At 43.9% G+C, this 12,645-nt stretch overlaps 1 protein-coding gene across 4 annotated transcripts in view; it reads left to right on the plus strand.

Annotated features, from left to right (window-relative positions):
• TACC1 (transforming acidic coiled-coil containing protein 1) overlaps positions 1-12,645 on the plus strand; it is a 145,613-nt gene that overhangs the window by 12,169 nt on the left and 120,799 nt on the right. The window contains exon 1 of one of the 4 annotated variants that reach the window (XM_043983870.1): positions 1,745-1,892. The exons of 2 other annotated variants lie outside the window; for them this stretch is intronic. In XM_043983870.1, coding sequence (XP_043839805.1) covers positions 1,822-1,892 — 71 coding nt within the window. In that variant the 5' untranslated portion in view covers positions 1,745-1,821. Of the gene's footprint in view, positions 1-1,744; positions 1,893-12,645 lie in introns of those variants that run through there. One more of the 4 variants, XM_043983873.1, reaches the window with a different exon arrangement.

Consider the following 12,645-nt stretch of genomic DNA (forward strand, 5'->3'; position numbering starts at 1 on the left):
ATTGAAAGGAGCCAAATATTCAACGCAAAGAGCCAAGTAGCCCTTTTCTATAATGCTACCAGCCTGAGTTACATGCAAAATGTTGTTCAGTCGTGTCTGACCCCATTTCTTGGCAAAGATACTGGAATGATTTGCCATTCCCTTCTCCAGCTCATTTGACAGATGAGGAAACTGAGGCAAACAGGGTCACATGACTTGCCCAGGGTGGCACAGCTGGTCACTCTGAGGCCGGATTTGAGCTCAGGAAGATGAGACTTCCTGACTCCAGGAGGAGTATTCTATCCACTGTGCCACCTAGCTGCCCGGTGGGCTGGCTGGGAGTGAGGAGGGTTGGGGCTTTTGGGATGGTGGCTGTGAGAAACAGTAGCCTGTAGTAACAGGCAAGCTGTAGTTGCCCGACAACAGCAGAGTTCTTGAGCCAAGCTGGAAACCGCATGATTATGCTGAAAGATGACGGTGGCAGCCCACAGGCGATGGCAGTGACCAGGAGTCAGGAGTCAGGATAAAGGTGGTGGATGCCAAAGCAAAGGTAAAGCAGATCCAGGAGGGAAGGAAATCCAACCCTCTCGTTTTAAAACTAGGGAAACTGAAGCCCAGTGAAGTGACTTTCCCCAGCCCAAACGGGAATAAAATGACAAAACTAGATTAGAACCCACAGTTTTCCGACCCTTAATGCAGCGACTCTGCACTGTACCACATCTCTTTAGGCTTAGCCTCCATTAGCCTCCCTAGAACCAGGTGCAGACAGATTACCTTCCAGCCCTGTGAGTCTGCAAGGTGATAAAGGCGACCCAGTAGGAATGCCCAACATCTTTCCTGAACCTGAGCAAGCACATCGACCTGCTGCAAAGTCCAGAAAGCACTTCTTTCTCCCTCCCACCCCACCCCACCCCACCCCACCCCACCCCTGGGAGATCTGATCCTCCAGCTGCGCCTTCCACTCCTCGGTCACAATTGCGGAGCAAAGGGGCAGAGGGAGGGCGATTTCGGGGTCTTGCTCCACCCACTGGATTCGGGCGGGGGTGGGGCTCCGCTATGAAGTAACGCAGCTGTGATGCATTGCGTAACCGAGTCCAGAACTCTGTATTCGAATCTCTTCCCTGTTATTTACTGACAGTGAGCAAATCACATCAGCTGTGTGACCCTTGGTTTTATCTGTTAAATGAGGGAGTCGAGCTAGATAATTTCTAAAGTCCATTCCAGCGTTTAATTCAGGGATTCTTAACTTTGGGGGGAGGGTATCATGGACACCTCCTCTCCCCGCATTCTGGTAAAGCCTATGGACCTCTTAGAATAGTGTTTTTAGATAATCGAAGGACATGCTAAATTTCAGCTAGAGGTTCGGGAAAATAAAGATGTGTAAAAAAAAATTGCCCGTCCAAGTTCTCTGAAATCTATTCGTGACCCCAGGCTAATAACTCCCGTTTTAATACTCCACTTTTCTATAATGACCCCTGGCAGCCACATCACCCCCTCCGGGTAGTGGGCTGGTCATCCCTTCAATTCTCTTGGCACTCTCGACCCAGCCCTGGGTGATCTAGGCTTGGGGCGGCAGAAGCTGCAACTGGAGATTTGGCAGCGGTTCCGGCCACCTCCCGCCTAGCGGACAATGCAGTTGCCTCGCAGCGACGCAGCCAGAAGGTCCCGGGAGCCTTTCGCTGGGGTTGGGGCAGGGCTCAGGACCCTGAGGAACGGCTGCCCCCTCCCACTCTCCCACCCTCCGCTCCACCCCTTCTTCCTCCCTCTCGCCTCCAGTCCCGCCTGCAGCAGGGCAAGCCGAGGGACCGAGCGGCAACCAACTCCTCACTAAGTTAAGAAAGGATGGGAGGCTCTTTTTCCCAGAACCTGAAAGACGCGGCTGGGGAGAAGCCCCAGAGACCCAGGGAGCCTGTGTGAGTCGGAATACCCTTTCTGTTTCCCGCAGCGGGGCGAGGGTCCGCCTCAAGCTGGGGCCCCAAGGGGAAGGAAGGTGGCCAGGGCTGGTTCCCGAGGAGCCAGGCAGCGCCGGGACGTGCCCAGCTGCTGCAGTTGCAGCTGCAGCTGCCGCCGCCCCGCCCTCAATGAACGTCTGTCAGTCGGTCCCAGCCTAGCCTAGGGACTGAGCAGCTCCTGGTGCCCCCAGAGCTCCCATCTCACTCAGGGGGTGGGGCTGGAGGGGAGACCTGCGGATTCTCGGTGCTAGTGGGGATTGCTGGGACAGCTACATATGAACTACCCTGGCTCAAACTGAATTGGGGCGGGGGGAGGCGGAGTAGGCAGGTACCTTGCCCTTCGAAGAGGAGCCGAAGTGCTTCTCGACCGTAAATGGGCTGTGGTGACCACATTTCATTATAAGCTTTAGACCCTGGATGAGGAAATTGAGGCCAACTAGACTTGGATTCCAACCTAGGACTCCAAATTTTAAACTCTGCTGACTACTGCGCCATGCTTTCTTCCCTTGTGCAAAAGGTGCATTAATACCCACTCTTGTCCAACAGGTATTTATTTATTAGCCGCCTATTATGTGCTTGTGATATTACTTCACTTTAATACAAATTGAAGGATGATGAAGGAGAGGAAACAGTTATCGACCTTGATTCTGCAATCCCTGTCCTCCAGTTTTCTGGAATCATATAGCTTCCAAGGAGATACAATCATGTTTTCCCTTGATTTAGAGGTACAGAGACTGATTTTGAAGATTGACTTTGTTGCTTGCTAGCCATGTGACTTTGAGCAAGTCATTGACTTCTTTGAACCCGAGTTTCTTTCTCTATAAAGCCAGGAGGAGCTAGGTGGTACAGTAGATAGAATGCCTAGCCTGGAGTCAGGAAAACTCATCTTCCTGAGTGAAAATCTGGCCTCAGACACTTACTAGCTATGTGATCCTGTGCAAGTCACTTAACTCTGTCAGCCTCAGTTTCCTCATCTGTCAAATGAACTGGATAAGGAAATGGCAAATCTCTCCAGTATCTTTGCCAAGAAAACCTCAAATGGGGTCATGAAGAGTTGGACACTACTGAACAACAACAATATTTTCCTTGCCTCCTAGGATGGTTGTGAAAATCAATCTATGGGTGTTCTAAAAGTCTTATTGCAGCTTGACTGCATGTAAAGAAAAGGAATGTGTAAATATGAGCCATTGTTATTTTACAAAAGGAGAATTTAGAAGTGCCTAGAAAGAAGTGGCTGTGTGGGGGCAGTTAGGTAGCACAGTGGATAGAGCACTGGCCCTGGATTCAGGAGGACCTGAGTTCAAATCCGGCCTCAGACACTTGACACTTACCAGCTGTGTGACCCTGGGCAAGTCGCTTAACCCCAATTGCCTCACCAAAAGAAAAAAAAAAAGAAAGAAGTGGCTGTGTGGCAGAATGTTAGAATAGATTTCAGGAACTTCTGAATTGCTGGAGGTAGTTTCCACACAAGTCTTTAACATAAAGGCCTTGATTAGAAATGGAATAAAGGGAAGAAGACTTTCCTAATAAATAAAGCAAGGGAAACTATAATGGACAGCCAAGGAGATCAAGGAGTGGTGAGTTCTCCATCACCAGAAGTATTCAAGTAGAGGCTAGGTGATCATTTGTAGCAGATATTGTAAAGCAGATTCATGCTTTGGTTAAAGGTTGAACTAGATGCATTTTTGAGAATGCCTGAAATTCTGTTGTGTTCAGTCATTTTTTCAGTGGTGTTTGAACCTTCGTGACTCCATTTGGGTCATCATCTTGGCAAAGATACTGGAGTGATTTGCCAATTTCTTCTCCAACTCATTCTACAGATGAGTAAACTAAGGGAAACAGCATTAAGTGACTTGCCCAGGGTCACACAGCTAGTGTCTGAGGTCAGATTTGAACTCAGGAAGATGAGTCTTCCTAACTCCAGACCTGGCATTCTATCCACTGTGCCATGTAACTGCCCTAAATTGTAGCTCTAGGCCCTAAATGTGCCACCTAGATGACCAGAATTCTGTTGGTCTGGTATCAACCATGACTAGGCCCTTTCTTGACCTGCAGAGTTGGTGCTATTAAGTTAAGTAAGCTAGAAGAACCTGATGATGATTCCAGTTTAATTCTCTCAGGAGATGAATGTTGTTTTGTAGCATTTCCATTTTGAGAGGGAACATGATGTTGAAAGACTTATTAATCACTTTTGTTCCAATTCAGCAATGATTTCAGTAGCCCCAAAAGCTAAAATGCAAACTGACTTTACATAAATGAGGCAGTGTGGTAGAGGGAAGGACCCATTGACCTTGGAGTCAGCAAAGAACTGTGTTCAGCTTCCCTTACTCTGCCAGTCTTTCTGACCCTCTGTGCCCTCATATGTAAAAGATGCCTAATAATTCCCATATACCTACCTCCTAGAGTTGTTGCAAGGATTAGGTGAGGTAATATAAAGTACTAAGCAAACCTTGAGGCATGACATAAATGTTAGCTTATTGTTATCTAGTAAGTGTGGCCTGAACATTCCTTCTTATTCCTGGCAGGGAGGGAGGGAGGGAGGGAGAGACAGAGACAGAGACAGAGACAGAGACAGAGAGACAGAAAGACAGAGACAGAGAGACACAGAGAGACACACAGACACAGAGATAGGATAAGTTTGAATCGGTTTGAGAGTTTTTTGGTGGGGTTTGGGGTTTTTTGGTGATCCACTTCCTCATTGCTCTTCGGTTTGATTCCACAAATGGCTCCTTCCAACATTTTGATGAGAAAATTTTATGGGCCCTAAAGTAATGGGTTCATGTCAAACTCATGACTTTGCAATGCAACATATTTGGAGAGAGGGAGAGGAACTGCACTATCACATGTAGACAGCCTGAGTTGCGGTGGGGAGACTTATAATTATCTTTTCTAAGGAAAATTCCCTTAAGGTCCATATACTATTGATGTGGGTAGCTACTTCTCATGAGTTTTGACTATACCCCATGATCAAAACTCATTTCTGGAAGTTTAAAAAATAAAACATTCATTTTAGGATTAGAGCTAGGAAGGACTTTAAGGATCATCCAGGTCCTTTGCCTTGAAGCTCCATTGCTTTTTACAAATTGCCTCTGGGTGGGTCACTTTCGACATTATATGCTACATTCATTTGGGGAAACAGCCTGGCTTGTTTGCTCTTTGTAAATAAGGGCAGGGTTTATTGTGTATCTTGCAGCCTATTGAATTAATTCAGTGAGATCATGTTCCCACTACAGAGTTCCAGAAATAGACCCACTGCTGTCATCTCTGGAGTTTCTCAGTTTGGTGAATTTGGTGATTAATTACAGAATCTGTTCTTCAGCATCTTGGCAATAGATTTGAGATCATCCTCCCTCGTATAGTTCTGAAAAGCCCCTTCTCAAAAAAAGCACATATCTAGCTTCAGGAATGATGAACACAAAATCCCAAAGTGCGTCTCTTTAACTTAACAAACATGTCTAAGCATTTGCTTTGTACAAAGCACTATGCTAAGCAAATAGGGATACAAAGCTGCAAACCACCAGTTCCCTCAACAGTAAACACTTATTAAGTGCCTACTGTGTGCTAGTCACTATGCTAAGTGCTACAGTCATAAAGAAAGTAAAAGACAGTCCCTGCTTTCAAGGAGTTCATAGTCTAAACAACAAGGTGATACAAAAGATACAAAAGATAATTGGGGAGAAGTCTCAGAAGAAAGGCACTGCTGGGGAGTATGAGATGTACACAGATAAATATAATGCACGGGAAGGCTGCAGACCACCTTTTCAGACATATTATACATTCCCTCCCCCTTCAGTGCACTCTACTTTCTAGCCAAATTGTCCTGTTTAATATCTTTCATATGTTCCATCTCCCAACTCTGTGCCTTTGCATAAGCTGCGCCCCTCCATACCTCACTTGCCTCTTAGAATCCCTAGTCTCTTTTAAAAACTCTTTCTTCTGCCTCTAAAATTACCTTGGTTTTATTTTGTGTACATTTTGTATCCACTTGCATATGTACATATTGTTTCTCCTATCAAGCTCTGGACAGGGCCTGTTGCACTTTTGTCTTTGTATCCTCAGCACCTAGGACAGTGCCTGGTACATAGTAGGTGCTTATTAAGTTCTATTTGATTGATTGATCTAAGTACTCTAGGAAGATTTCAGGGGAAAGGGGAGGGAGGGAGGGGGGAGAGAGAGAGAGAGAGAGAGAGAGAGAGAGAGAGAGAGAATGAATAAATAACAAGAGTGAGGGGTGGGAAAGGAAAGTATTTGTATCTGAACATAACCCTAAAGATTCTGAATTGCACAGCTGAGAAAGTGTGTATGAGGTCTGAGGTATAATAGAAGAGTTATGTGACTATAGGGAAGCAGGAGATGGGATATTAAGTTTGGGGAACTTCAAGTAATCTCAGTTGACTTGATAGGCAAATTGAGCTGGAACTTGGAGAGCATGAAGAGAGGTAATATGAAATAAAGCCAGAATGACAAGTAAGTTGGAGCTAGTTTGTGGAGGGCCTTGAATGCCAGGCTACATATTTATGTTTCATCTTAGAAACAATAGGGAGCCCAATAAGTTTTTGAGCAGTAGAGTGATGTGATCAGACCTATACCTTTGCAAGACTATTTTAGAGCTCTTTAAAAGATTGATTGGAGAGAGAGATTTGGAGATAGGGAGTTCAAGCACGAGGTATTTCACTATATAATCCAGATAAGATGTGATGATGAGTGCCAAAACTAGGGTTGAGAGGGGATGGATGTGAGAGCAAGCTCTTGGGGAAGTATATTGCCAAAACCCAAGAAAAAGAGTTGAAAGTCACCTCAGAGATCAACTAGCCTCTCATGTATATGAGCAGGAATTGCCTTTATACCATTCTCCAGCATGTGGTCCCAACACTGCTTAAAGATTTCCATTGGGTCTCCAATATGGATGCTTGAGGAAGTTGATACTTTGACTCATGCAGCAGTTATAGCAATGCCTGAGAGAGGGTCATCACCACTATAGCATTCATGAGAGCTACAGAGGAGAAAATGCCCAAGACCAGTTTGAATATAAATTGGTACAGACTTTATAAGCACAGTAAAATTAGTCACAGAGCCCCCGAATTGGCCATGAGACTGCCCACTGATCACTATTGGAAAGTGCCTGCACAAGACAGCTGTCCTCACAGGCAGTGCCTGCATCTTTACCCCTTTGTTTGGCACTTCTCTTGGATTATCCCTACTACATTTCCCTGTGTGATTATATGCTGAGCAGGCCCTGTCACAGCCTCTTTACAGTTTGACCCCTGATGAAGGTATTGAGTACCTATGAACTTTCCCAGCTACCTTTGCATAATTTCATTTCCTCCACTGCCCAACTGTTGGTGAAGAAAGATGACCTGAACAGAAAGAGACTGCATAATATAAGAGCACTTCCTGCTTTGGGGTTACTATATAAAAAGGATTTACAACCTCAGTAGAAAAAGAGCGCCAGACCTAGTCAGGAAGACCTGAGTTCAAATCCAGCATCAGGTACATACCAGCTGTGTGACCTTGGACAAATCAACCTCTGTTTGTTTTCGTTTCCTCAACTGTAAAATGGGGATAATAATAGTACCTCCACTCCAGGGTTGTTATGAGGATCAAATGACATATAAAGCACTTAGCACAGTCCCTGGCACATAGGTCTTACTAAATCCTAGAACAGTATATTAAAGATTTCCACAGTAACATCACAATGAAAATTTAACAATTGCTTCCTCTGGGAGCTGGCCCTAGAACATCTCTGGCGTAGCAGCTGGAGGGATCAGAAAATGGTGGGGAGCACTAGATCCAATGCATGAAGGAAGCCAGAGATTCTTAGAGATGGAGATGAGATAGGAGAGCACTGCAGAATGAGGAATGCCCAGGGTAAAAGGACTCAGAGGAGAGATGGAGATTCACTTCTAAAACATTTGAGAGAGAATCTCAGAGTTGGAAGGAATCTTAAAAGTCTTTTAAAACCACATCTTAGGGGCAGCTAGGTGGCGCAGTAGATAAAGCAACAGCCCTGGATTCAGGAGGACCTGAGTTCAAATCTGGCCTCAGACACTTGACACTTATTAGCTGTGTGACCCTGGGCAAGTCACATAACCCTCATTGCCCCCCCCCCAAATCACATCTTAAATACTAATCTGTATGATTTTAAGAATCTGAAAAGTATTCTAGGTTCCTACCCAGTGCATGACTTCCTGGTATATAATAAGAAAAAGATACTTTAAAAGCTGCAATGTTAAAAAAAGTTTAAAAAAAATTTTTTTAAAGCTGCAGTGTTAATTAATAGAGGTTTAGAAGGCAAATGCAAACACAAAAGAGGGCTTGTGGTTTATTTAATACTTTCCTTTTTCAGATATGTATGGCAGCCCAAACCTTCAAATATTTCTGAAAGGGGAAGGATTTAATCTTCTCTCAGAGGAGGTTGCAGATATCCTGTTAGGACACTTGGGGAAACTGGATAACACTGACCTCCAGGAAATGCCCCTTCTCCGACTCAAGGAACTATAGGATCCATTGTTTCTTTGTGGAATGTTTGGGTTTTTTTTAAAGTCACTCTCTTGAGCCTTCCAAGTCAATTATATTCAGAAGTCCCGAAGGTTGTTGAAGTCATTGATGTTCTGGAATATTCAGAATCTGTATTTCAAACTATTGCTTATTCAAATATTAAAAGTAAGGGGGAAAAAAGTAAGAGAAGATAGAACTTTCCTCTTCCCAAAGCTCATATGGAAGAGACATAAACACAGATGTAGTCAATTAGGAAATTAATGAGTGTTTAAAACAATTCTTTTTATGGGTGGTGCAGCTGGGTGGTGCAGTGGATAAAGCACTGGCCCTGGATTCAGGAGGACCTGAGTTCAAATTCGACCTCAGACACTTGACACTTACTAGCTGTGTGACCCTGGGCAAGTCACTTAACCCTCATTGCCCCACCAAAAAAAAAATCTCAATGAATGTATGTTGGCAGAACAAAAAATTCTTTTTATGTTAATTTGCTCTCCCAGCTCCAAAGACAAAGAACAATGGAATTAGTAACTCATTGAGATCCATCCTGGTAGGATCTTAGAAGATGTTTTCATTTCATCTAGTTCATTTGTTTGTTCTTTTATTCATTCAATTCAGCTTAACTATTTATTGTCTACTATGTGCCAAGCACTGTGCTGGACACTGGGGAGGTAAACAATGAGATAGCCTCTGCTCTCAAGGGATTTCTGTTCTGCTGGAATAGAATTCATTCAATAAGTTTTGTCATATTTTGGGTTTTATATCAAACCCATCCCCCCTTACTCAGGGAAACATGCCTTGCAACAAATATCAAAAAGAAAGAAGAAAAAGGTAGCTCAACAAAAACAACCAATAATTGTGTTTGACAGAATATGAAATATTCCACAGGCCTATTCATATGCACATATACACACATTTCATTTATATATATATATACACATACACACAGGCTTATTATACATGTATAACTATACCTACATATACAGATATAAACATACACATATATGTATACACATATATTTTTTTCTAAACTCTTACCTGTGGCTGAACTTGGCTATTATAACAGCATTTAGTTTTGTTCTTTTTCTTTCTGTTTTTATTTAAGAAATATTTTTTAAAGAAAAGCTATATTATGACAAGGACACTTTAATTGTACAGTCATAGTTTGAAGCTACCCAGACCAACATCATTCTGTTAATACCTTATAAGCAAACCCTTCTATGAAGTTTTGACAGTTTGCTATCTTGCTGGCCAAATATTTGTGGAGCTCACCACACCACTATGACATTTCACCTGATGTATTATGTATAATGAGTCATGTTTTAGAATCATAGTATTTTTAAACTAGAATGGGTAGGGGGAAGAAAGAAGCATTGATTAAGTTCTGACAGTGTGCAAGGCACTGTGGTGAGCACTTTACAATTATCTTATTTTATCCTCACAACAACCCTGAAAAGTTGATCTTATTATGATCCCCATTTTACAGTTGAGGAAACTGAGGCAAACAGTGGTTAAGTGACTTGCCTAAGGTCACACAGCTAATGAGTGTCTGAGGCTGGATTTGAATTCAAGTCTTCCTGACACCAGGCATTTTACCACCTAGCAGCTATCTAGTTCCATTTCCTCATTTTACAGATAAGGCTACAGAGGACCCAAGAAGAAAATTTACTAGCCCAGTCTCACACAGATAGCATCAGCCAGGATTCAAGTCCAGATCCTCTGGCTACCAAACTAATCCTCTTTCTACTCAACAAACACGTTCCCAGAACCAACGAACTTTGTGTGGAAAGGCATGCCTGTAACACAAAGAGTGGTGATTGCCAAGAAGCTATCCAAGAAGTCATGGGATCCCAAATTTAGAGCTGGAAGAGACCTCAGCAGACATCTTAAATGAACCCTCTCATTTTATAGACTCGGAAGCCAAAGCCCTAACCTCTCTGCTGACCTCCAGTTTCCCATCTCCAACTGCCTATTGAACATCTTGGACTGAATGTCCCACAGACATATTCAACTCAACATTTCCAAAACTCAACTCATTTTTCCCCAATCCCTTTCCTAACTTCTCTGTTACTGTTGAAGCCACTAGCATCCTTCCAGTCACCCAGCCTGGGTGTCATCCTCGACTCCTCTCTCTCTCTCTCTCTCTCTCTCTCTCTCTCTCTCTCTCTTTTTCTCTCTCTCATTCCCCCTTATCAATCTATTGTCGAGATCTGTCTATTTTAACTTTGCATATACCCCCTTTATCTCCTCTGACACTGTCATCGCCATGGTGCAGGCATCATCACCTTATACCTGGACTACAGCAATAGCCTGCTGGTTGATCTACCTACCACGAGGCTTACCTGCTGCTTTCCCACTCTATTCTATCCTCCACTGAGTTATCAAAATTGTCTTAAAGTATACGTCTGGGGGCAGCTAGGTGGCACAGTGGATAAAGCACTGGCCCTGGATTCAGGAGGACCTGAGTTCAAATCCAACCTCAGACACTTCACACTTACTAGCTATGTGACCCTGAGCAAGTCACTTAACCCCCATTGCCTGCAAAAATAAAAATAAAAAATAAAGTATACGTCTGACCATGTCATCCCTACACTCAATAAACTACAGTGGTTCCCTGTCACTTCCAGAATCAAATATAAAAATCCTCTGTTCTCGGGGCAGCTAGGTGGCGCAGTGGATAGAGCACCGGCCCTGGATTCAGGAGGACCTGAGTTCAAATCCAGCCTCAGACACTTTACACACTTACTAGCTGTGTGACCCTGGGCAAATCACTTAACCCCAATTGCCTCACCAAAAAAAAAATTTTAAATTTAAAAATCTTCTGTTTTCAAAGCCCTTCATAACTTGCCACGCACACCTCCAACTTTCCCAGCCTTCTTATACCTTAATGCTTTCTTCTCCCCACAATGAACCCTGTGATCCAGTGACACTGATCTCCTTGCTTTTCTTGGAAGAAGTGATTCCATTTTCAGACCCTGGGAGTGTTCATTGGCTGTCTGTCCTTCATTCAGGTAACCTTCTCCATCCTCACCTCAACTTTCTAGCTTCCCTCAAGTCCCAAATAAAATCCTATCTTCTGCAGGATCCCACTTAAATCCAATTTAGTCAAAAGTCAAGACATCACCTTCCTGATGTCATTGGTCCTCTTTAAGAATGAAGGACAGGGGGCAGCTAGGTGGAGCAGTGGATAAAGCACCAGCCCTGGAGTCAGGAGGACCTGAGTTCAAATCTAGCCTCAGACATTTAACAATTACTAGCTGTGTGACCCTAGGCAAGTCACTTAAACCCAATTGCCTCACCCAAAAAAAGAGAGAGAGAGAGAGAGAGAGAGAGAGAGAGAGAGAGAGAGAGAGAGAGAGAGAGAGAGAGAGAGAGAGAGAGAATGAAGGACAGGGGGCAGCTAGGTGGTGCAGTGGAGAAAGCACTGGCCCTGAATTCAGGAGGACCTGAGTTCAAATCCGACCTCAGACACTTGACACTTACTAGCTGTGTGACCCTGGGCAAGTCACTTAACCCTCATTGCCCCACAAAAAGAATGAAGGACAAACAACAACAATTTTCGTACTTTCTCCCTGTTGATTATTTCCACTCTTTCTTGCACATAGTTTGTTCATATATAGTTGTTGGCACATTGAGGGGTCCATTAGATTGTGAGCTCCTGGAGAACTGGGCCTGTCTTTGTCCTTTCTTTGTATCCCCAGCAGTTATCACAAGGCTCGGTACATAGTACATGCTCAATAAATGTTTATTGGCTGACTGACTTTCTAAGGCCTAGGGGGGTTAGGGTGCCTGCCTGAGGTCACTCAGGTAGTAAGAGAGGCATTAAGCCTCAACAAAGGAAAGCTTCCTGAGGATGTTGTGGATTAAGAATTTAAAAACAGGGAATAAGGAGGAAGGCTAGCCACCTTGGGATGAGTCTCTCCAAATGCAGGTGAGGTTGGTTCTTGGGTAATGAAAACATCCTGTTGCTGACATACTTGAAGCCTTTTTGGCTTGGTAAGGCCTGTCAGAGTTTGTGCCCCACTGACATAGACTTTGAGAGCTGAAGGTCATCTTTGCATCATGAAGTAGCATCCAAGATCTTCAACAGAGGAGTGTGTGTGTGTGTGTGTGTGTGTGTGTGTGTGTGTGTGTGTATCAAGTAGTCAGGTGATGTAGTGGATAGAGTACAGGGCCTGTGGTCAGGAAGACATGAGTTCAAATCCATCTTCATATACAT

This window comes from Dromiciops gliroides, chromosome 2, assembly GCF_019393635.1.
Source record: "Dromiciops gliroides isolate mDroGli1 chromosome 2, mDroGli1.pri, whole genome shotgun sequence".
Taxonomy (NCBI): domain Eukaryota; kingdom Metazoa; phylum Chordata; class Mammalia; order Microbiotheria; family Microbiotheriidae; genus Dromiciops; species Dromiciops gliroides.